General features: G+C 46.3%; 8 protein-coding genes across 8 annotated transcripts; 6 read left to right on the top strand and 2 right to left on the bottom strand.

The window, feature by feature from the left end:
* Positions 1-5,080: 5,080 nt before the first annotated feature.
* On the top strand, positions 5,081-5,737 carry EDB93DRAFT_1252641 (uncharacterized protein; the record flags this gene model as incomplete). Its single annotated transcript, XM_041453311.1, has 8 exons — positions 5,081-5,153; positions 5,215-5,247; positions 5,298-5,317; positions 5,370-5,384; positions 5,439-5,477; positions 5,537-5,565; positions 5,622-5,635; positions 5,688-5,737. 8 exons carry the CDS (start codon positions 5,081-5,083, stop codon positions 5,735-5,737), a joined length of 273 nt encoding a protein of 90 aa, XP_041305443.1.
* EDB93DRAFT_641233 (uncharacterized protein) lies at positions 5,725-6,893 on the top strand. The gene is made up of 6 exons (XM_041456954.1): positions 5,725-5,779; positions 5,836-5,954; positions 6,013-6,147; positions 6,196-6,427; positions 6,485-6,539; positions 6,595-6,893. Exons 2-6 carry the CDS (start codon positions 5,903-5,905, stop codon positions 6,796-6,798), a joined length of 678 nt encoding a protein of 225 aa, XP_041305442.1. The 5' UTR covers positions 5,725-5,779; positions 5,836-5,902; the 3' UTR covers positions 6,799-6,893.
* Positions 6,894-6,974: 81 nt separating this feature from the next.
* On the top strand, positions 6,975-8,763 carry EDB93DRAFT_641209 (uncharacterized protein). The gene is made up of 15 exons (XM_041456953.1): positions 6,975-6,995; positions 7,059-7,285; positions 7,348-7,380; positions 7,431-7,450; positions 7,518-7,532; positions 7,597-7,635; positions 7,694-7,722; positions 7,780-7,793; positions 7,846-7,881; positions 8,037-8,096; positions 8,155-8,289; positions 8,339-8,362; positions 8,438-8,562; positions 8,619-8,681; positions 8,736-8,763. Exons 2-14 carry the CDS (start codon positions 7,213-7,215, stop codon positions 8,628-8,630), a joined length of 615 nt encoding a protein of 204 aa, XP_041305441.1. The 5' UTR covers positions 6,975-6,995; positions 7,059-7,212; the 3' UTR covers positions 8,631-8,681; positions 8,736-8,763.
* A 3,036-nt stretch (positions 8,764-11,799) lies between these two features.
* Positions 11,800-12,907, top strand: EDB93DRAFT_641042 (uncharacterized protein). Its single transcript, XM_041456952.1, has 2 exons — positions 11,800-12,077; positions 12,139-12,907. Exons 1-2 carry the CDS (start codon positions 11,998-12,000, stop codon positions 12,776-12,778), a joined length of 720 nt encoding a protein of 239 aa, XP_041305440.1. The 5' UTR covers positions 11,800-11,997; the 3' UTR covers positions 12,779-12,907.
* A 1,188-nt stretch (positions 12,908-14,095) lies between these two features.
* Positions 14,096-14,878, top strand: EDB93DRAFT_1089569 (uncharacterized protein; the record flags this gene model as incomplete). Its single annotated transcript, XM_041446219.1, has 2 exons — positions 14,096-14,263; positions 14,321-14,878. The coding sequence occupies 2 exons, from the start codon at positions 14,096-14,098 to the stop codon at positions 14,876-14,878; spliced, it is 726 nt and encodes a 241-aa protein (XP_041305439.1).
* Positions 14,879-15,943: 1,065 nt separating this feature from the next.
* On the top strand, positions 15,944-18,203 carry EDB93DRAFT_1160361 (uncharacterized protein). The gene is made up of 16 exons (XM_041450023.1): positions 15,944-16,229; positions 16,285-16,294; positions 16,352-16,371; positions 16,428-16,460; positions 16,516-16,612; positions 16,666-16,694; positions 16,747-16,777; positions 16,837-16,869; positions 16,942-17,018; positions 17,082-17,136; positions 17,198-17,293; positions 17,372-17,488; positions 17,540-17,580; positions 17,627-17,652; positions 17,703-17,837; positions 17,903-18,203. The coding sequence occupies exons 1-16, from the start codon at positions 16,182-16,184 to the stop codon at positions 17,943-17,945; spliced, it is 891 nt and encodes a 296-aa protein (XP_041305438.1). The 5' UTR covers positions 15,944-16,181; the 3' UTR covers positions 17,946-18,203.
* Positions 18,204-18,474: 271 nt separating this feature from the next.
* Positions 18,475-19,163, bottom strand: EDB93DRAFT_1252636 (uncharacterized protein; the record flags this gene model as incomplete). Its single annotated transcript, XM_041453310.1, has 2 exons — positions 18,475-18,851; positions 18,902-19,163. 2 exons carry the CDS (start codon positions 19,161-19,163, stop codon positions 18,475-18,477), a joined length of 639 nt encoding a protein of 212 aa, XP_041305437.1.
* Positions 19,164-21,837: 2,674 nt separating this feature from the next.
* Positions 21,838-23,052, bottom strand: EDB93DRAFT_1241810 (uncharacterized protein; the record flags this gene model as incomplete). Its single annotated transcript, XM_041451927.1, has 2 exons — positions 21,838-22,382; positions 22,446-23,052. The coding sequence occupies 2 exons, from the start codon at positions 23,050-23,052 to the stop codon at positions 21,838-21,840; spliced, it is 1,152 nt and encodes a 383-aa protein (XP_041305436.1).
* Positions 23,053-23,137: the final 85 nt, after the last annotated feature.

Raw genomic sequence — 23,137 nt, 5'->3', positions numbered from 1 at the left:
TATTCGTTTGGCAGGGCAAATTTGGAGGATGTACAAGCGTATGACGGTCAGAAAACCTGAGCGTGTGTTTGATTTGCCTATGATAGATATTTGCAACATTTGCAGTCTCATGACAGTATTATGATTGCTGAGCTTACAGCTCAATGCTATCTAATCACTCACGCAACAAGAACTGTCCTTTTTCTTTATCCGTCGTCGAAGTAGCCTGAGGATCAAAGTTCTCCTTCATTTCCGAGTCGGTAGCAGTGAGATTGGGACGGCGGCCCTTGCTGGCTTTGGCCATTGCAGATTCCTTCACACTGGTCGGATTCCACCGAATTTCACATTCCGATGCTGTGCCGTTCGAAAACGACTGACTGGAAAACGACTCGTTCTTGACAGAAACATGAAAACAAATTCGAAAACAACGATGAAAACAACGACGAAAACGATTCGAAAACGCTACTGTGAACCTGGCTAATTTAACATCGGTTCATTGGTACTACGCCGTGATACATAAGTCATGCCGGTCCCGCGGCTGCACAGCGGTCCCGCCCACTTGCTAATCAAGCACATTAATACTCGGACTCTGAAGGCAGCATGGAAAGACAGGCTCACTCAGACCGGGCAATGTAAGCTATTGCCGTAGAAAGTGCAACAGTCGTTGCATTTACAATTTACGAATGATTGGATTGTGCCAGTAGAATCGCAAAAAAAGATGATGTCATTGCCATTGTTAAAATGCTTCAGTGAACGGCAATTTTCTGAATCTGTGGGTAACCATAAGCACGCAGTCCAAGGCCTGCACGTAGGCTGCAAGAGTGCTCACTGTTTTTGTCTCTTTTCCTGTCACTTTAAGCCTATGGGTGTGTCGTTGTTGCCATTTTCCTGAGATGTAGCTATTCCAGCCATCGCTGCGGCACAAATAACAATAGTGGCGAGTGAAGTGAATTTCATGGTGGAGTATTGATGGTGTTATCCAAGTCGAAACGAGTAGAATGGCTTTTATACACAATTGGTGTATGGTGCAGCCAAACACTTTCATCGTCGTATGCTCAGGGACAAACCGGATGCAAGTTCGTCATGGTGCTCCCTGAGTGATACGCAAATGCAAATAGGTGGCTTCTCGGGATGATGCATCGGACGCAAAAGCGAAAATATCAAAACTTAAACACGGGGTCAATACCGGCGAAGCGGCTCTAGAGGTAGAATTTTGCAACTGCGTAGTACTGTTATTCGCTATATCATCTTGGCAAAGGTCTTAGATGCGCACATTTAGTAGATCACTGAGGCTTTTGCGTGTATTGGTCTATGAGGGAATATAAGTACGCGAACAGTGGAACATAGGAAATGCGTAAACCAGCCTGAGCTAAAAGGGGATCAGGTAGAATGTTGCACATGTAGACATTTCAATCATCTTATGTGTTTGTCGTGTAAATCGGCGTGAGTCGGACAAGGGTACGGGGATTCTGAACGTAGAAGGAATCTTTAGACGAGGAACTGGTGTGAACACGTACGGTGTTTTTCATTGCCATTCGTCTTGCATATAAAAACTTCTTGACAACAGAATCTTGACGTGCGCAGCTCTCGAATAGTACCTTTACCCAAGATCAAGGGTGCATTCGTGTGCGAGATCCGAGGGATCCAACTTCCCCGGATGTCAAGTGACAGGGAACCTCCTTTGTGCTTCAATCACAAGGTAGCCCAACTTGGACAATTGCGACATACTGGTTTATAACGTTCTGTCAGATGAATCATCTGAAATGTGGCCCTCTGCTTGTCCCGACGATACCGATACCCACACCTCTTGCAGACCCTTTTTTGCCCGACAACTTGACACCGTTTCTGCCAAGTACTATTAATCGAAATCGAGAATTACAAACATAATCCAGAAGCTCGGGCATGTTCATCGATGATCGATGACAGGTGCAGATAGATATATCAGGTTTCCCTGTTCGAACTCTCAAGCTTGGATATCTAAATTATGTCACCTACCCGTTAATGCACTGCTGACTAGCCAAATATCTCAATTTCTTCGTGCTGAGATCTAGGGTACTGTATTAATGGATGAATTTCATGAACGAATAGGTTTAGTGTACCTAGGAGGCACAGCGACTGGATCAAGAACATTTTCTTCCTCTTCGTCGTCCTCGGATTCGTCATCATGGATGGGCTGTGGTTCCTGCTTCTTCTACTCTCTGAAACAGCTGAGGCAAAAGAAGAGTTTCGGCCTAGAGAATAAAAGCAACGCGGTCAGTCTCACCATGCCAACAGAATTGTAGAAAACAAACGTAGGTAGCTTGTCCGAGTGGAACGTAGACAACTTTGAACAGATCTTCTCGCGCCTTTTGCTTCCCTGTGTCTGACGACGACTGAATAGGATCGAAAAAGGTCTCGCCATCGGGAAAGGAAGTCGATGGGGGGCTGTGAGCACGAGTGCGATTGGGAGGTAGTAGTGATGTAGCAGAGAACTACACTGCGAGTGTTGAATAAAGTGCGAAAGAAACGAGAATAAAAAAATCCTCGTGAGGTAGATACTTCCGACTCACCTGGCTGTGATTCGTTCATGCGAGGGGTAAAAGCGAATAAGTTCGCTGAGGCGAAGAAAGGAGCTACGGGTCTCTCATAGGCTGAGATCTCTTGTAGTCATCTTCGGTATTTATCGCGCACGTTAGTTGACATGAGTAGGATGAGAGAGTGAGTCCAGGAAGATTTTGAACATCGAAGGAGGTCAAGAGCTGGCGAGACTGGAAAGTCCAGGTGTTGTTGAAGGAAGCGCTAGAACGAAGGGCTCTATTAAATGAGAGTGCTGGGCTGGTCACAGTTTTGGTGTGCCCTTCAATTGGAGTTCTAGCAGTGTCTGGTGTTGATGTGTCAAATTTATGGTGTATCATTTTCAAGTTGCATAAATTGATTGTCCAGTGCTACATAAATCTATATATCATGTTCCTCAATCCTCACATCCAAATTCTGTGATTAGACATCCCAAACCTCAAGGCACATCCCTATTACTTCACCGCATGCTTCTTCCACTATGTGGAAAATCGAATTGCGCCCACCCAACCAGTGGACGGTCCCGGAATGGACCGGCCACGATTTTGCCTGTGTCCAGGCTCCATATCCGTTCCAGTTAGTAGCGTGCTGTCCGCAGAGACATCAATGCAGTTGATCCAATCTGAGTGTCCTTCAAAGGTTCTCACAATCCCCATCTCGACCTCGCAGGCTTTCAGCTCTCCGCGACCACCATCTCCACCAGCAGTGACCGTGACAACCCATCGACTATCCCTTGAAACTGTCAATGCACATACATGCTGCTCGTCAACACCCCACGCTTCCTCAATCTCCCTGCCCGACTTCAGATCCCAAGCGGCCTTATCCTCAGATCCGGGTATCAGAATCGATTTCGTAGCTGCGGCCTTCGTCGACGTGGGGGTCATGAGTGTCTCCGTGAAAAAGACCGTGAAGTAGTACAGAGAAGGAATTATTTGGAAGCGTTCCAAGGTGAGGTCTCTTGGTGTTAGTGTGCTGTGCCAGTATGAGTGACATTGGCACCGATTCGAATATAGGCTCTCTGATAAAGTCAAACATCAGTTTATCCGCGCTGGAAGTTCAGATAAAATTTGGGTCTTACCGAGAGGTTAGCGCTTTAGCAGCGATGAAGGCCTGAAGGTGAGTGCAGTTACTGGCCTTAGGCGCCGCCCTCCATCTATATATACCCCCATGATGGCAGCTGTACATTGCGCCCGGAATTCTTCCATCACATCGCTTCTCAGTTCACAGCCATAACTAAAGTCATTGTCAGTCACAAATCACCAATCAAACTTCCATTTCCCACCCAACGATGGGCGACGAAACATTCAAATTTTGTCGTCTGTTCATCAGTTTCGCTTTGCACGTGTAGACGTTTACGAGGACCACACCTCTTCGTCCCATTACATACATCAAAATATTCTGAGTGCGCACACACGCGTTGGTTACAGAGAAGTGGATATTTCAGGAACTCTTTGTTCATTCACTACGTCACCTCCGATCCTAGATCAAGCGCTCATCCATTCCAAGATCGTCATTGATACGCTAGAAGATTGCGAATAGAAACACGATGTTTCGTGACTTGTACCCGCAATGCCTGTCGACACCAGCCTGAACTAATCACAAAAGGCCTCCGGTGCGCGGTCGAAGGTGAGACGGTAGGTTAGATGGCCAAATAATCGCATCTAGATGAGGAAGCTCTGGTACACGTAAACGACAACGGTAGCACCAGCTAGTCCGGGCATCGAGGACAGCAATTAGCTCTGGAAGTCCTCGGACATAAGTACAGACTGTATGAGAACATATCAGAGTCATACATGTTATGGCATGCACACCACTGGTTTTGACAAGTTGAGTTGTTGCTGCTTAGTATGATTATCGATACCCTACTCAAATCCACCAGCATCGCCCGCGCAGAACGAGAGTCCGAAACGTGCACTACCACCTGGATACATTTCATGTGAGCGTGGTTTAAAATGTGTTAATGTACCATCGAGCAGTTTCTTGAGACTGATTCGCATTGTTCAAGTTACCTAACATGTAGTGTGCCACACCGTGATTGTATGACTTTATGATAGACGTGACAGTAGGATGAAGGACGAGGCGGCGTAGAGGTCTGTAACTTACTGATCAATCAATCTCACAGGCTCTAACGGGTCTACTCGTCATCATGCAACGGGTTTGTACATGCCAGTACGCCTGTGGACTAAATTCACGTATTCATTTTGTGCAGGTACCTCGCCATTCCTCAGTGGGTGTTGTCAGTGGCTTTTACAGGTGGAAGTAATCACCGAGTGCTCGCTCTTTAGCAATACTCGCGTGATTAGGTGCACTCAGACATGAGATTCCAGGAGTAACTAAATACGTCAAGAGCGCCACAAAAACATTTTGATTTTCCAGTGGCGTTATGAGTTCAACGTTCCACGCAACTAAAAGTCTCAAATAGCCTCGCATCCGTCAATTACGATACTGATTTCATAAAAGCAGCGGATGGTGGTATATGTACCGCAAACGCCCTACTCATACATCCACCTTGAAATTCTCCCCGTGCTCACACCCCCTCTCAAACAGCATGACCTTGGTCTCAAATGATCCAAGTTGGTGGCCCTTCATTGTTTCGACTCGCATTTCCAGCTATATCGTAGGTTCGTGAGGAGCTGGATGACGACCGTGATGTCTCGAGCTGACATTGGCTCGGCTTTGCAGTTGCTTCCTCGGCTTTGGTGATGTATGATTGGGGTGAGCAAGATAGTATTCCAGAACCGCTTGTGTCCTTACAGTCTCCGCAGCACTGACTTTTGGACAAGAGGTAGGTTGATTCATTACAAGAGGAACCATCTCACTTAGAATGATTCCTACAGATCGAACTGGTCTGGGTGAGCGAAATCTCAAGCCACGACTACGATACAATGACAATTTATTTGTAACAGAAGCAACACTGCTCCCTTATGACCGTCCTTTATCTGAGTGTATGTAGTTTGTGACATACGTGTGCTTGGTGGATCGTGCTGACTTAACAATATCCTAGGTGCGCTACGCTGGAATTTTTCAAGCCGCGTATGTTTAGAGTGCTAAAAATTGGTATTGTTCTAATCAAAATCTCTCGCAATCAGCGTCCAGTTTCTGAGTATGTCTCCTCACACACGCCGTGTTTCTTTCCTCTGACTGGCGGCGTACAGCCAATATCCCGACGATTTTTGGGACGGATGTAGTGAGTTCTCTGCGCTAATTCCTGCCATTTGCATTCAACCAACTGCGCTGTCATGTAGGAGTGAGTAAGATTCTTGACCAACGTTTTGGTTCGATAACTTATAATGACTGCCACAGCTGTGAGCTTGTTTCGAACTCGTAATTCTTTGCGGCTGATCCCGAGCCGCATTGGTCAGGTCTGGTTATGTACGTTGCAGCAACTTGGATAATTTTTGTTGCAAATGCAATACTAGCTGGTGAGTCACGCAGCTGCATTGTCTCGGTGATGTTGACCTGACCGAAACATTTCACAAGTCATCATGATCGCTCGGTTATATGCCATGTATCAGGGATCCAGAAAGGTGCTGATGATTCTCATTGCCATCTTCCTGACTGTCTATATTGCCGTCGGACTGGTCTCCGGGATAAGCGAAGGGCACAGTTCGATCAGTAAGCTTAATACTGGATGGATGATGCCAGGCTCATGACCAATACCAGAGGAGCTCATACTTTCTGGCACCCACCAGTACATTCTTCAGGAGGAGGAACGCAGCCTGGTGCTTATGATTCTCGTGGTTTGTATACTTACTATGTGTGAAGTCATCGCACTTTGTTTTGCACTCTGGATTGCGGTAAAGCGCTGCCGTGAATTACGACGATACTCTGCAGGAGGCTTTGTCGAGGGCTTTTTGGGGGCGTTAATGAAAAGTCATATTATTCATTTTGCGAGGTGAGCTCATAATGGCAATTTTAGGTTATTCGTCCCCTGAAGGTTCGCGCGTATCAGCTTTGTTGTTATGTCTTGCTTCCAGCTCGGGTTATTATCCCACAGGATCACAGGGGTACGTCCATTTGTTACCGAACTCTGCATGCAAGCACGGTTCATCATTTCTACAGGACCCATATTTCCTTGAATATCGGGTTTATTCTGGTCTTTCTCAAACTTTCTCGCTTTTGCAACTGTTTGTGCTAGGACCACGTCTGATCATTGACGTTCGAGAATATCACGCAAAGCTCATTGCTGACTCCGATGCACCAATCGGCATGACTTCAATTGCTTTCCGGGAGCGCGTGCACGTGTCAACTAGCAGTACTGTGTAGCACGAGTGATTGACTGTTGTTGGGTACTCTGCAGGGCGTACCGTAGCCAAATAGTATCATAGTAGTAAACTAAGTTGGCGAGAACGGCACCGGAGGAATCCGTTTTGAGTTTCGGCGGCACTACTAGTCGCATGCACTAGTAGTTTCAAGTCGTGCTTCGCTTGAGTCACTGTGGTTTTGCATATTCGCGACCACCCGTAGCTAATTTTATTCAATCGAAAGTCCCACCCCCGGCCGACTGACTTTCCATTTCTATTTAGCTTCGTGTAACAGCCTCGCTTCCATCAATTACGATGCTGATATTGCTCATATAAAGCAGCGGATGGCGCTATATCATTGTGGCCCAAACACTTTACTCAGGATAACACATTCACCTTGAAGTTCACCTCACACCCCGGCCCCTTCTTAAACAGCATGATTATAATCTCAAATCATCCAAGTTGGTGGCCGTCCGTCGAATCGTATCGCATTTCCAGCTATATTATAGGTTCGTGGGGAGTTGGATGATGACCGTGATATCTCGATCTAACATTGACTCGGGTTTCGCAGTTGCTTCCTCGGTTAGGGTGATATATGATTGGGGTGAGCAGGATAGCATTCCATAACCGTTTGTGTCCTTACAGTCCCCACAGCGCTGACTTTTGGACGAGAGGTAGATCGATGCTTTTTTTGTTTAAAAAAAAAAAGAGGAATCATCTCACTCAGAATGATTCCTACAGATCGAACTGGTCTGGGTGAGTGGAGTCCTAAGTCATGAGAACAACATACTACGATACAATTACAATTCGATTCTTACAGAGGCAATGCTGCTCCCTTATGACCATCCTGTATCTGAGTGTATGTAGTCTGTGTCATATGTGTGCCTGGCGGGTCGTACTGACTTAACAATATCTAGGTGCGCTACGCTGGAATATCGTACGCTGTGTATGTTCAGAGTGCTAAACATTGGCGTTGTGCTAATCAACGATCTCTCGCAATCAGCATCCAGATTCTGGGTATGACTCTTCACATACGCCCTGTTCCTTTCCTCTGACCAGCAGTATACAGCCAATGTTCCGACAACTTTTGGGACAGGCGAAGTGAGTTCTCTGCTAATTCCTGCCATTCAGATTCAACCAACTGCTTTCTCATGCAGGGGTAAGATTCTTGACCAACTTCTTGGTTCAACATAATGACTGCCACAGCTGTAAGCTTGTTTCGAACTCGTGATTCTTTGTAGCTGATCTCAGACTTGGAAGGTCGGATTATGTCCATTCTAACAATTTGGATTAATTTGATCGTACATGCAAAACTGAGTGGTGCGTCATGCAACTGCAATATCTCGGTGATATTGATATGACTGAAACATTACACAAGTCATCATGATGGCTCGGTTATATGCCATGTATCAGGGATCCAGAAAGGTGCTGATAATTCTCATTACCATCCTCCTGGCTGTCTACATCACCGGCGGACTGGTTACCGCGATGAGCGAAAGCAACAGTTCATGGGGTAAGCTTAATTGTGGACGAACAACACCAGGCTCATTGACAAATACCAGAAGAGCTCACACTCTTTGGCACCTGTCAGTGCACTTTTGACGAGGGGGCCGGCCCACTTCTGATCCCCACCATTTTGATACTCGGTACTGTATGGGAAGTCGTTGCACTGTGTTTTGCACTCTGTGTTACTGTAAAGCACTTTCGTGAATTGCGACGATACTCGGCAGGAGGCATGGGGCTTTTTTGCTGTGTTAATGAAAACTCACATTGTTTACTTTGCGTGGTGAGCTCATAATGTAATTTTTTGGTTATTCGTCCCTGAAGATTTGCGCATGCCAGCTTTGTCGTTGACTCGTTGTGTCTTGCTCCCAATTCTGTCAGATGTTCCCCAAGGCCGTAGTGGTAGGTCTATTTTTGTCAACCTCTGTATACAAGCACGATTCATCATTTCGACAGGACTCATCCCCCTTGGAATATCTGATTTATTATGGTGTTTCTCAACTGGTTGTGCCCTGGCTATTGTTTATACTAGGACCACGTCTGATCCTTGATGTTCGAGAATATCACGTGAAGCTCGTTGGCAACTCCGATGCTTCAACTGGCATGACTTCAATTGCTTTCCAGGAGCGCGTGCATGTGTCAACTAGCAGTAGTGTGTAGCATGAGTGATTAACTGTTGTTGGGTACTCTGCAGAGAGCAGGAGGGTTTCTTTGGTCAAAAGCTTCATTGTGACTTATTTTAATATTTATCAGATCTAGACAAGCGAGTGCACATCTTGCATCACTGGTGCAGCCAACGTCTATCTACCACAGCACTTTTCTTGGTGACTTAATGCGCCGCATATGCGATTGGCATCCCCATGAAGACGGCTTTCTTGCCGTGATAATACAACAGTACGAGTGACGCAGGAATGGCGATATTCGAGTACGAGACATGGGGAACTGGAAAACGAGTGTTGAATTCGGAGGATCACCTGGAGCATGCTTCCGGGAGATTTTTTCACTCCTGTGTACAGTACTTGGTAACATCGTCCTATTTGACAAGTTTTGAACTAACGCATTGCAGCGCCTCAAACATGATTTCTACGACTTGATCTGTCCAGGATGTGTTTATGGTGTTATTGGTTTCCAACATAACATGGTTAAATGAGCATTGACCAAGTACAAATGCTAGAGTTTAGAAAAAACGTTGAATGAACGCCATGGTGTGGATTAAAGACCGGTATTAGGAGCGATATCGGTTGTGTCTCGTGCCTCCAACTAGGGTGAGCTGTAAAAGTATCGCCAGCTGTTTCCTCTATTAGCACCCCTGCTGAAAAGGCTCTGCTTCGACATTGTTGAAGTAAACTTCCCACACGCTAGAATTAGGATGCCAGTGATCGGTACCCATTTGACAGAGATTGAGTTTTTAGTGCATATGAAGAGAATGACAGACGATAGAAAACAAATCTGTTCATGCTGCAGGGATCGTCTGGGTCAATCGCTCCTGAAAATGAGTAGACGCCATGACGTGGCTGACGTACTGGAAGCTGCCGCTTCTGCTGAGGGCATAGAGGACTCTGTCTATCCGGCTGCCTGCGCCGTTTGACCAGGGTCTACAGGCAAGCCAGAATGTATCACTGCGGTAGGAAGGTGAACTGCGGGACGCTGTGGGTCTGACGAGCAGGGAAGCGTTTGTTAGAGACTGTACTGCGCGCGGAAAAACGTATTGCAGCTCCTGTCCGTACCGAGCTCAAGTGTATTCTCCTTTCAGACACATGTTCTTCATAGGGTTTTTTTCCGTTCGCTCAAGTCCATCATGCCAAAAATGGCTCGGGGCTGATGGGATAGATAATCAACCGGTGCTGCGCTGGGCACCAACGTTTGGCCGAGGGTGACGAAATGATATTATGGGTGAGATGCATTAGCCTTGAACGGTACGCATAGCCGTTCATTCGGTTTGGTTTTGGGGTTCAAGTTCATTATGCCAGCACGCCGATGCAACTCGAAAACGTGGTGGTGACTTCAGGTAACTCCTGATAGCTCCATGGACCCACAGAATTTGATGGATGCGCGTGAAAAGAAGTGCGGTATCTATGCGATCTGATGGATCGTGCCACCACGCTGCTCCACTGCTCAGGAAGGAAAATCAAGGAAAATGAGCGAAAGAAAGCAGAAACAGACACGCCATTGCAAACGAGACCACACACAGGAAAGGTATAAAAGTCTTCGTATTGTCAGCGAACAGGCAACAAAAGTTATCCTGATAAACCCCCAAAGACATTGAACATACCAATCTATCCAGCGCAATATCATGTACACCGTGAGCATTACTTCTTCCACTGCATCCACTGCATCGTCATCTTGACCTTCGTTCACAGGTCACTGAAGTCCCTGTCTCTCAGAACTGCGGCTCGAACACCTGCGCGGGCGGCAGCTCGTGAGTCGCGTTGGAATTGTGCTTTGTATGACGTCTGTCTGATTCGGAAGGTGCAGGTGCCAATGCAAGCCAGGAGAGTGCAAGTGCTGAGCACTCAGCACGAGTACTAAGCGAGTGGAGCTCTCGCACGAATTATATCAGCCTTGGCGCTTGATCAGAAGAATGGCCGTATTGTTAGGATATTTGTAACTTGTAGGAAGTTATGGTCATGAAGAAGTTGAAGTTTGAATTTGGACACTAACGTGGATGGTGCGAAGTCGCAGTGATGGGCCTGTGCATGTAGAGACTGCATAGACGGGCTGGTCACCAGTCTACTGTGCATAAGTGATCGTTGTTTCAGGCGCTTCCATCAGGAAAACATTAGTGATGTGCTCATGCAAATGATATACACACACCGGTGTAACGTTGAAACAAGCTGTAGCCTCAATATCAATTTAGCTGTGTTCAAAGTGGCCCATGTCTATAACGGACTTGGGCGGACAAAAAGTTTTCGTGGTTTTCCTTGAAACCTCCAAATAAAGATTTCACATTGCTTTGATCCACATTTTTTTTTCCAATCTGTCCAAAACCTCTTGCATAACCGCATGGTGCGAATGATATTTGTCACTGAGAGAAGTCCGATACGATCTCACTAATTGTAAATATCAAAGTTGAACTTCACGGACACCGATGTGCATGGCTGATGGCACATCACAGTGCACATCGCCTTGCACGGGCCCGTTGGTCGACATATACCGCCACAAAGCGCGCGTCACTGATTCACTCTTCAAACTTGTACAATACACAAATTGCCACTGTAAAAGAAGCAATGGCCCTTGCCTTCTTTATGTGTCGTAAGCTGGTTGGGAGCTGATCAAGCACGATCTCTGGTGGGCGTTTGAGACCCCGTACATGAACCTTCTTCCTGATGGTTTCACAGATACTGACAACGCCCCAGGTCTTTGCCTGATGTGGACTAGCATCCATCAAGGTTCGATACCAATGCTATATCACTGTACATCTGTATGGAGGCAAGCGTCCTGCATCACGATCGGGCCTTGGTTGCATTTTTAACTTATGCCCCACATAACGCCTCAGCCACTGACATACAGGTATCCGATGGCGCCACTGGTTGCTGACTTTGCAACAGTGGCGGTAGGTCATGCGTAATCCAAGCCGCACGGTTGCCTCTATACACACGGTACCAAGTGTTCATGGATGTGCTAACCGAGCTCGGATACTTACCAATGAAGCTCAGCCTTCACATAAAAGCATGACAAGATTGGTCGTAGCATTTCAAACCTCGCGTCTCAATATCCCATGATGCAACCACTCGTCCTGTATGACATTCTCTCCGAGTTACCAGGCAATAAGTTCTCACCTAACCCTGCAAAGCCGAGGTCAGTAATTCATGTTCTGTATGCCATACTTTGATATCTGACCAAAGTCTACTGCACTCAGGTCTGTTTTGAGCTACAAGGATCTTCCATTCGTGACTCTCTGGGTCGAATACTCAGACGTCTCCATCGCTATGAAGGCCATCGGTGCAAAGCCAACCAAACGCCGAGGCGGCTCGGATGTCTATACCGTCCCCGTCCTCAGCGACCCTAACACTGGCGTCCTCATCGCTGACTCCCTCGAAATCGCCTGCTACCTCGAAAAGACATATCCTGAGAAGCCCATCTTTCCCAACAACTCAGAGTCCCTGATACGCGAGTTCGACTCCGCCCATTTCAGACTCATTCAACCTGCTATTAAGTCTATCTTCGTACGCACCACAGAAATATTGAGTCCCATCAATGCCAAGTTCTTCATTGGAGCTCATTCTATAATCTTCCCGCTACCTTGGGATGCAAATTACGACGAAGACTGGGTCCTACTAGAGAAGGGGTACAATACTGCGTACGAATGGTACCAGAAGACTGACGGGAAGTGGTTGATGGGCGACACTTTTTCATATGCAGATATCATTGTTGCTTGTTGTTTGCTGTGGTTCAAACGAATTCTGAAGGAGGATGAGTGGGTCAGGATATGTTCTTGGAATGGGGGGAAATGGGCTCAAGTCCTTGCAGATGTTGAGAAGGAGTGCAAATTGGCGTAGAAGACTGCGTATAGTATAGCATTTGTTACAGAGATCCTTGAAACAATGATAAGCTCCTTCGGCAGGTCAACCGAAACCATCATTGTAGTCATGAATACATTGAGCCCGAGCTGGCTCACTGGACTCGTATAGCGAAATCGACACCAAAATCGCAGCGGCACCGGTACTCGACTCGTTTCTCTCGGTGGCCTGCACAGGGTCTACCTCGCAAAGTGGTAGTGTATCGATTCGACATGCGGGCTAAACGATGACCTTTACTCACATGATAATTAGTATACTGAAGCCAATGAGGTGAGTATTATGACACGAGTAACAAATACTGCAAGCGGGTCGTACTTCGTAGAGTACCTCAGCCCTGGACGGAAGCTGCCGCACAAACAAAGTCCGAACTTTCAAGTTCATTCCCAACGAAAAGGGTGACCCAGCCATACGTATCCCTCCGCATGTTTCTCTTCCCTTACTCGCATTGGTATATTTACGTGTGAGGGTACCGGTTCCTGAGTGGTTGCTACACAATAGCTCGCTTTCGCTACTTCCTCGTAATTTTATTATCCCTCATTGCACCATAGTACTACCGGAAACCGGAAACCGGGTTCAAAGGAACTATTTTGGAGAGTATCGCCTCTCTGTTTTTCAAAAACCATCTTACGATTAGGACGTGACGAAGGTGATGTTCGGACTTTGTTTGTGCGGCAGCTTCCGTCCAGGGCTGAGAGTTCTCTACCGGAATTTCGGAAACCAGGTTCAAAGGAACCATTTTGGAGAGGTCTGAATTAACAGGCCTTACGAGTATCGCCCCTCTGTCTTTCAAAAACCATTTTACGACTAGGACCCTTTGAACTCCCTCACAAAGGTACAAGTTGAGTATTTCCCTTATCACGACGTTCCCTTTACACTTGCGACAACGTCCCCGCTGTTCGCGTCACCATGACTCAAACCGTTCCGAAATCACCAGGCTAATAGGCACTGCCTTTACTAAATAACGTCAGTCGAATCGTAACATGAGATAGAGAACCTGATCCATATGCATCATAAAGGGACATGCACACATCACATTGGGGGTTTCAACGTTTTACCTGTAGCAATATTTCAATCAAAAGCAGGTCTGGACCTGGCCAGAGCACTCTAGAATACCTCTCAAACGTGATTTCACCAACGGCAAAAGGTGGTAAAATGCCAGTCTCCGCGCTGTGTCAATTTTTATCATGTATTTGTCACCTCTCACCGGAGCGGGAATGGATGTGGGAGTTTCGTCGTGCAGGCATGAAAGAGAGGTATTTAAATAACATAGCCTTATCGCAAGTTCAGCGAGACAGCATGAGTCTATTAAAAATTCCCTTCATTGTAGCTTCGGCCACTGGCACGCATATCTCGATGACTTCTTCAACTCTGCCCCCTTCATCTCAAGAAAGGGTGGTGCCCTCGGCATCCGAATCATTGATTCAAAATGTAATTCTAGGTCTTCGGATTCCAGGCTTGGTCAAGGTGTGTTTTTCCTGCATATCGATGTTTATCTGTATGGATCGGTGGACAATATAACAGATTATCATATGGACGATATCATTTGTTGAAGTGGCCAACATACTGGTCATGCATATCGATCCCTCGCAAATTCCAGAGGGCATCTATGGCGCTAACACTGTGCGCTTTTTGCGCACACTTCACCCCGCACCAATCACTCCCGTTTTCCTCGCTGCCAGTCTTTCTGTAACGCTAGGCGGTATGCTTAGGCGTTATTGCATGTCGACCTTGGGAAAGTTCTGGAGCTTCCATCTCAGCGTCAGAAAAGAGCACAGGATCGTGACAAGTGGGCCGTACTCTATCGTCCGCCACCCAAGTTACACTGGTTTGTTCATTCAACATATTGCGTTTTGGATCATGCACGGGAGCGAAGGGTCGTGGATAAGGCAGTCTGGCATTCTAGAACTGCCTTACATTCGAGGATTAGCAGTGATTATGTTCTTCGTGACTACAGCGGGCGCTTTGACTATGTTCAAACGATGTTCAGTGGAGGACAAGATGCTGCAGCGTGCTCTGGGAGAGGATTGGGAGAATTGGGCGAAGAAAGTGAAATATAGATTACTTCCTGGGGTTTATTGACGACATAGGCGCTGAATGCTCTGCTCGCAATATCTGCTTGGTGGATTGGTGTCGAGTATTTGATTTTCTTACCAAAATCCCATTGAGCTCAATTTAATCGAGAAATACTGGCGTGTTGCGAAGGCATCAATGGCGTCCAATGGCTTTTAAATTTCATGATTGACGAGTGACTCTGTAGATCACATGACTTCTTCACTTGGTTACTAACTAATTTTTTCTTCTTTTATTCCAGCCATTTCGCTCGGAGCATTCACTGCAGGTACCATTAGCGTGTCGACTATATCGAGACAAACGGACAGATGCGGCAGGAGTGACAGTTGGTGTTTTGTTTGGAGTTGAGAAGGTCGTGTGTACAAAGGTGCGTTATCAACTTATCATCATTAGTGCTTTACAGACGAAGGACCTTAGGCAGCTGGCTGTCACTACTGCGTCTGGTGCCATGTTGCATTGCGTTCCACCCTCACCTATAGTAGTGTTGTGGTTGGATTCCCAGACCCTATATACAACTTACTACCTGCGGGACCTGCAGAGGCTGATTTGGAAACGCGCGTGGACGACAGCTCTTTTTGTGCACGCTTATGTCCATTTCCTACGTCTGGCGACAGGATGATAGTTCCCCACCAACACGTTCTCGAATTCCTCCCTAGGTCAACTTATTCCATGTTGCATCTGCAGCTGTCGGGGACGTCGGTCCGTACGGACTGTGGCTGCGTACCCTTTGATCCGAGCTTTACTTTCGCGAGAATCCTGCCTTTCTCCTAACATTAATATTATTCTTTCACGGTTGTTGCATGTACGAATTGCCGTTCGCGACATAATATGATGAAACACGGAGATACGTTAATGGCGGTCACTTCCTGTGCTTAATTGTTATCCGTTTGATCTTTCGTACGTCTCCCTCATTGTGCCCCTCGGTTGTTATTTCCTACGAGGTAGTAATCTGTTGAACGGCTCTTTCTTAGTCGTGACCAATTCATGTCCTCATTGGCGTGCCCGGAGGATAGGTCCTCAATGTGTGGATCAGAGCATTTCTTCGGAGAACGTGGGTGATGATCGCCGTGGTTAAAAAAAACCTTGTCTGGGTGATGCCTTTCCATGCAGGTACTTAACATGTTCTGATGCAACCGGAGCTGCAAGTCTCCCGACTGCACAAAGGTGAGACTGCTTAATAATGCAGTATCATACAACGTGGTCATCTTTCCCCATATTGATGTCTGTGCCCATGTCCACGGGATGTTGCATTGCCTGGATCGTATATTTTATAGATGACCTATAGCTAAGCGAATTATCGCCATTAACCAGTATGACAGCTTCGCAAGGGTCTGAAGCTGAACTGCTTCAGTGGTCAAAGGTGAGTACAACTTCTGTAATCGAGTCAATCCTAGATGACTGACGTCTCGTCCCAGTACTATTATGGTGCGCATCTTGCTCATTTTATCAGTCGCCGTGGATTTATGTTTCTTGTCCTGTTAGTTGCATTAACATCGTTTTGGGTGAGCTATAGAATTTATCATGACCTTGCAGATACTCATCATTTTTCTTTATCAAGATATACGACTTCATACTTTGTATACCTGACTCGGCAAGTGGAACTTTACTTGAACGCCCTATGATATATGCTCTGAACTTGGATGCAGGTCGCTTTTATTCTAGATTCTCGGCGCGGGCTCGGCACATTGATTTATCTCAAATGCAGTCTCTATCCGTCTGTATTCATGCTACTGAATATGCTTGGTGAGCATTGTATTTACACCTCCATATTGTCCTCAGGGTGTGATATTCTTTAGTGACTTTTCTGCCTAGTGGCTCATACACTGTATGGTCAAATGTTGCAGACGCGTGAATTTAACTCATACCCCCCGTTGTAGCTTTGTCGTTGGATATATATAACAAACATATGTGGGCCCACCGATGGTCTACCTCGACGCATACTGACTCTGCATCTAACACCTCATTAGTTGTAGGGTTTATGACGATGCTTTATGCCGAGTGTGGGTTCACCGATTGGATTAATTGTTACTGATCCTGCGTTCTAACATCTGCACGAATTCCTGATGGTTCAGGCATCTTCATACTTAGAAAAATTGCAGTATGGGAGCGGGAGAGAAATTTCATGGTGTTCACAATCATCAATATCATTGTGAGACCAATACAAGGAGGCTGCAGTTGATTCTAGATAATATGTCTGATTCATCCTCTGCAGGCCATCGTACTTCCGATCGTGGTCTGCTTCTTTCAAGAAATCGTTCCGTCAATGGGTGGGTATATTTCTCATAGCATTTACCTGCTCAGCTCACAACCTCTGATTTATTCATAAAGGAGATTGTCCGATCCCTGGGGGCGTCAGATATGTGGATACGAAGGCAAAGTATTCAGTGATTGCCGTGTACTGCTTGCTAGTTGTTGGCGAGTTAGGTCGGTATCGAGAGTTACTACTTAAACATGAACTTGAACTGACCACTGGCACATGCCTCTGTATGCACGCTCTTTCAGAATTATTGCTGTTCGTGCTGTATCGCGCCTTCAAGAGCCATGGTGGTTGGAAGATCAAAAACCGTCTTATGCGTAGTCTCATGCATCATAATTTATTGTACTTTATCTGCAGCTTCGGTTCGTGCCCAGATCATTCTCGAACATATATTTACTTACTGAATGGCACAGCTTTCTCTCTTGGTGTCATCCTCGCCGCAATCTTTCTTCCGGTAAGTCGTCGTGCACAATAAAAGCCCCCATTAACGTGAGATGTAGTTTTTGGTGTTGCACATGATTGCGGAGTTCGTCTAATCTCGCTTGGAGGAAGCGATAATTACTAACTCTGCAGCAGGACTCAGGTCGTTGTTCTATCTCTCTTAGTCACACGGATGCACAGGGACTTCTGGAGATCAGATCGTGTTTCTTGTGGTGACGATGGAGTGGATATCTCTCTCTCAGCGTTCATGGCAGCAACCCCAGATGTCGCGTGAGTGTTACAGTAATTGCCCCTTCAAAGCATCGTGCAACTAATATACGATCGATCGAGGAAAGATTTTTAGAAAATACTAGTAGACCTGATCCCAGCGATGCATAGTGCACATAGGTGGACGCTTAAAGGCATCGTATTATGCCTACGGACTACGGACTAATTCAATGTTTTGAGACCCAATACATGATTCCACTATTTAGTATGCAGTTCGTCTCCTGGCTCTGTTCCATCAGGAAAACGTCTGGATACTTACATCACTCTTAAAGTGCCTTATTTAGCTTATTTACGACTTTAAACATTGCTTGAAATAAGACTATTAAGTAGGTCTATCTCCTTAAAATAAGGCCAAATGGCATTCAAGGCGAGTAAGCAGCACAAAAAGAATATATTAAGGTGTCGTAGATAGCCCAACATAAGCCTAAAATAAGGAGATGCACGAGTTTAAGGGAGAGCCTGGAGAGGTATATATCGTGTCCATATCATGCGATAGCTAGGAGAAACGAGCTGGGAAAGCAGGGTATATATGCAAGTCATATTGTGTGATAGCTAGGAAAAACGAATCAGGGAAGCAGGGTACTATATGTGAGTTGTCTGAGCTACCAATGTTGAATGAATGAATTCTGATAAACAAATATTAGCAGATGAAGAAAAATACAAATAAAATAAAATTACAGATGCGCAGGTGGGCGTGCTTGTTAACAGACTGGGAGGAGCCACTCTCATCCACTACTGAACAATAATTGTGATGTGGGTGTTTCATGTACTCTTCAGCATGAGTAAGAATCTCCTGGATACGTGAGTATGGCAGTTCCTTGATACTTTCCATGTACACCTTAGTGTCCATCTCCCAGTTCCCAGAGGAGAATGCCATTCCTGTGTGACTCATCTTGTTCATGGCTTCATTGATTGTTTGCAGAATCTTGTGAGTCTTGCCACCATTGTTGGAGGGGTCGCTATCAATCAGTAGATGACCTTGGACGAGGACAAGAGCACGCTCAGCTTTCAAGATTACTGGTTAATATTCTGCTGACAGAGCAAAAGGAAAAAAAAAAATTGAGCACTTACTGCTGCGGCTGCAAGCACCAATGCAGTCACATATCCAGGCTTCCCAAACTGGACCAACACATCAACCCTCACTCTCCCAGATATTGCAGTGAGGTGGGAGGTGAAAATGTGTAATATATATTCTGATAAAAATGTGCTGGGTTGCTCTTCATTTTCAGGATCTTCATATATGAAGTTGCAGTCCTGGAGTTGATACTTGGTGTATTCCTTGTGGGCTTCCTGGGTCTCATACTCGGGTGTTGAAGCAAAAAAGGCCATTAAAATGCTGATGGCAGTTGAACAGAATGTAGCACACCACTCGTGAATCCTTTGGCACACCTGGGATGTCTGAATCAGCCATATGTAAGTTGAGTAAAAATTGAAAAAATAAACCAATTGAAATGTGAAGCTGTTGACAGAAAAATCACAAGGTCCTCAATGTGAATACACTACATAGAATATATTTTTGAGGACAGTCTTGAGCTCATTCTCTGGGATGGACCATCCATTGTCATCATTACCCACCCAGTACATCAAAGAGGGAAGGAATGTCATCAGGCATTTGACTCCAGTATGACAAAGATTTAACTACCTTTAGCTGATGCATAATAATGAAAATCTGTATCATAATTACAGACCACATGATAAAGCAATAGATAGGCAGGTTACACTGGTATAATCAGCCAATGCCAGAATTTTGACAGACCTATAGTAGCAAGTTATGATCTACTAGCACATTGATGACATTCAAATAATGGTGGCTGGCTTTATATGGGCAGGTTACGGTGGCAGGGCGGGCCACCCCAAACATAATTGTTACAGGCGACAGCATCCAAATAATGGTGGCTGGCTTTATATGGGCAGGTTACGGTGGCGGGGCGGGCCACTCCAAACATAATTGTTATGGGCAACAATGTCCAAATAATGGTGGCTGGCTTTATATGGGCAGGTTACGGTGGCGGGGCAGGCCACCCCAAACATAATTGTTATGGGCAACAATGTCCAAATAATGGTGGCTGGCTTTATATGGGCAGATTATGGTGGCAGGACAGGCCACCACAAACAAAATTGCTGGGTACAACAATGGGTTATAATGTAATGGCAAGTTGCTGGTATGTTGTCAGACTCATATACTCATACATGAACTGCTTCTAATGGCATATATTGACTTAATTGCTTAGACTTGAGCCCTACCCAGGCCCTCATCGTAAGGACAGAAATTTTGTTGCCCCAAACCGCTGCCGTGAATATTCTCATTCAACTCCTGTATACTCTCAGCGAGATGGTCCCTCATGCTCCAGGTACTATCGGCCCACCTACAGGCAATGCAAGACTTCTCCTGTCATGCTTAGCGAGGATAATTCTTATCCTGGACGTCCTGCTCACTCACACTGGCAAAATCATGCTAATGATTTCAATCCAAGGTTCCAAGTAAGGGGAGCTGGTGGCTCTCGTTACCAAGACAGGCCTTCATGGTTTTGCTACTAACATTGTTTGGGCAAGAATTGTGCTGTCCACTCATTCAACTTGACTTTGCTTGCCTTCCTTTGTTCATAGTAGCGCCTCACATTTTTGTACTTTGTGTACCTCATCAGTTGTCTCTTGTGCGGATGAAGCTTTGACAGGTAATTATAGTACTCTCATGTATCAGAACAAGACAGGTCATGTCTTTCTCTCTATTGTTGACGAATTTGTAATGCAATCATGTGTGCACACTACCAACGGTGGAAAATGTGTGAAAAATAAGTTTCCACACTATATCTGTGAGAAGGTTTGGTGACGACAATGAATGGCAACATCATAATTTATCATTACATGCTACACATCTTTTTCACCAAGAGGATCCACCTTCTCTTTCCCTGGATTTTTCTGCTAAAGAAAAAACATTACCCGAAAAATTAAAATGCAGGTTGGCAGGTTCAAACTCACACCGACAATAATATACCAGTTAAACTGTGATGTTATTTAATGACATGGACGGTTTGTATGACTGACTAGGCACAAGGCCAGCATATAACAGCATACTTAGGGTGAGCAGGAAGTCCTGGATAGTAGTATAGAGGTAGATGGGAGGGCCCAACCAGTGTAATTAGGGTGAGCAGGAATGCCCAGATGGCAGTAGAGAGGTATGTGTGAGAGCCCAACCAGTGTAATTAGGGTGAGCAGGAAAGCCCAGATAGCAGTAGAGAGGTAGGTGGGACAGCCCAACCAGTGTAATTAGGGTCAGCAGGAAGGCCCAGATAGCAGTAGAGAGGTAGATGGGAGAGCCTAACCAGTGTAATTAGGGTGAGCAGGAAAGCCCAGATAGCAGTAGAGAGGTAGATGGGAGAGCCCAACCAGTGTAATTAGGGTGAGCAGGAAAGCCCAGATAGCAGTAGAGATGGGAATACCATCCTAAAACACACCCACTAGGTCCTTTGCTAGCCACAAACACATAGACCTAAGAGGTCTATTTAAGTGGTTGACTGAAGTGAAAGACATGTATTTGATGGGCAGTATAACACATGATAAAAGAATAAAGGAAATTCATATATGCTGCAGCGAGCGTCTTAGTAAAAAGTGATGGAGAAATGGATGTCCCAAAAACACGACAGAGTTCATAATGATGATGGTGCTGACACGAGTCCAGGGGCTAGTAGTCTGTGCATGAAACAATCAAGATAACTATACGGAATGTGGCAAATAAAAACCAAAAGCTAGATAAAATTCACGACAAAAATAAAACCAAGGTCATGCAGATAGCGTAGACAAATGTTGGAACGTGACAAACCACATAATGGCGAACTACGAACCGTCCGTCGTAGTCGGTAAGTCGTCGAAGCAGGCAGTAGCCATGTACTAGCATTCCACGCACACAAAATTTCCGGATAACATCTAGCAAATTTCCAGCAACCTTGTCCTATTCTCGTATTTGTCCTTGCCTCCCCTCGTTCGCCTCACCCCCAAGAAGCACTCATCGCGGCCCGTATCCATATGCAGCTTGGGGGCCTGGCGATGCTCTACCAGCACCAATGGCAGGACTCGCTGACCGCCCATCAAGTGCGTAACCCATGGCCGCCTGCGGACCTGGGGACGCGCGACCTTGCACATCATACCCCATCTGTGGACCCGGACTCCTGGTCCGGGCCATTCGTGTCATCTGAATGGTCTCTGCAGTATGGCCGTCGGAGAAGCCATCACCAAATGTATTGGGAACGGGGCCACGATAGGGATCGTAGTAGTCTGCCTGGCCGTAGGTCCCGGGGTCGTCGTGGTAAGGTTGGTTGGGGTTGAGGTGTGGAAGGGGAGGGACGGCGTATGGATCTGGCGAACTTATATAGGTTTCAGGAAGCGAGTTGGCGGCTACAGAATGGGCGTATCCACCGGGACTGGGCGCGCGTGCGAGGTTCATCTCGGAGTCATTTTCCGCACCAAAACCTGACCGGCCCGTAGATTTGGTTGGCAATGCGTGAATATCAGAACTATGGGTGTTCAGTTCTGGCCACTTGATTGCTTCATCTATTGCAGTTGTTGAAGCGTGAGGTCATGATAGATTTACAAGTCACAAATCAGAAAACGCACTGTCATCAAAGTCTGCGAAGCGCTTCCTGGTGAACTTCCAGATAAAGAATGAGATGATACCAATGACTGCAACGCCACCCGCTACAGAAAGGCCAACAATGGAGCCCGTGCCGAGGCCACTAGAACTACTAGAGCTACTGCTAGTAGGAGATAATTGTGTGCTTGACGCACTCGCGCTGGCCGTGGGTGTAATGACAACAGTGCTGGTAAGTACCTCGCCAGCAGCATTGGTGGTCGTTTGTACTGAAGTGCTCAACGGAAGGGGAGCTGTGGTCGGGGTAACGGTGGGGGTGGCAGTAGTCTGAGAAGGTGGTGTGGAAGTGGCCTGGGTGGTAGTGGGGGTCGACGATGGGGTATTCGTCGTTTGAGTTGGGGAAGTGGTAGGAGGTGTCGAGGTTGGCGTCGTTGTTGGCGTCGTTTGCGGTGTTGTAGTTGTAGGGGTCGTGGGGGGCGGCGTACTTGTGGGGGTCGTGGTTGTGGCTCCCACGGGAGGTGCAGATACAGTTAGTTGGCGCTCAAGTAGCTGATGTGGAGCATGTGCAACTGAGAGCAAAAAACAAGATGCCACTGCAAGGAGTAGCAGACATCGCGATGTTGCGCTCTTCATTGCGCTCTTCATCGTGCGGGTTCAAGCGGACTGTCTATCGCGTGACACGAAAATTAATGGGAGGTCTCTATGATATTTTTTAAGG

The sequence above is a fragment of the Suillus bovinus genome, assembly GCF_016758785.1.
Source record: "Suillus bovinus strain UH-Sbo-P2 chromosome Unknown EDB93scaffold_48, whole genome shotgun sequence".
Lineage (NCBI taxonomy): Eukaryota > Fungi > Basidiomycota > Agaricomycetes > Boletales > Suillaceae > Suillus > Suillus bovinus.
Note: the sequence above shows the minus strand (reverse complement) of the source record. Positions and strands in the feature narration are given on the sequence as shown.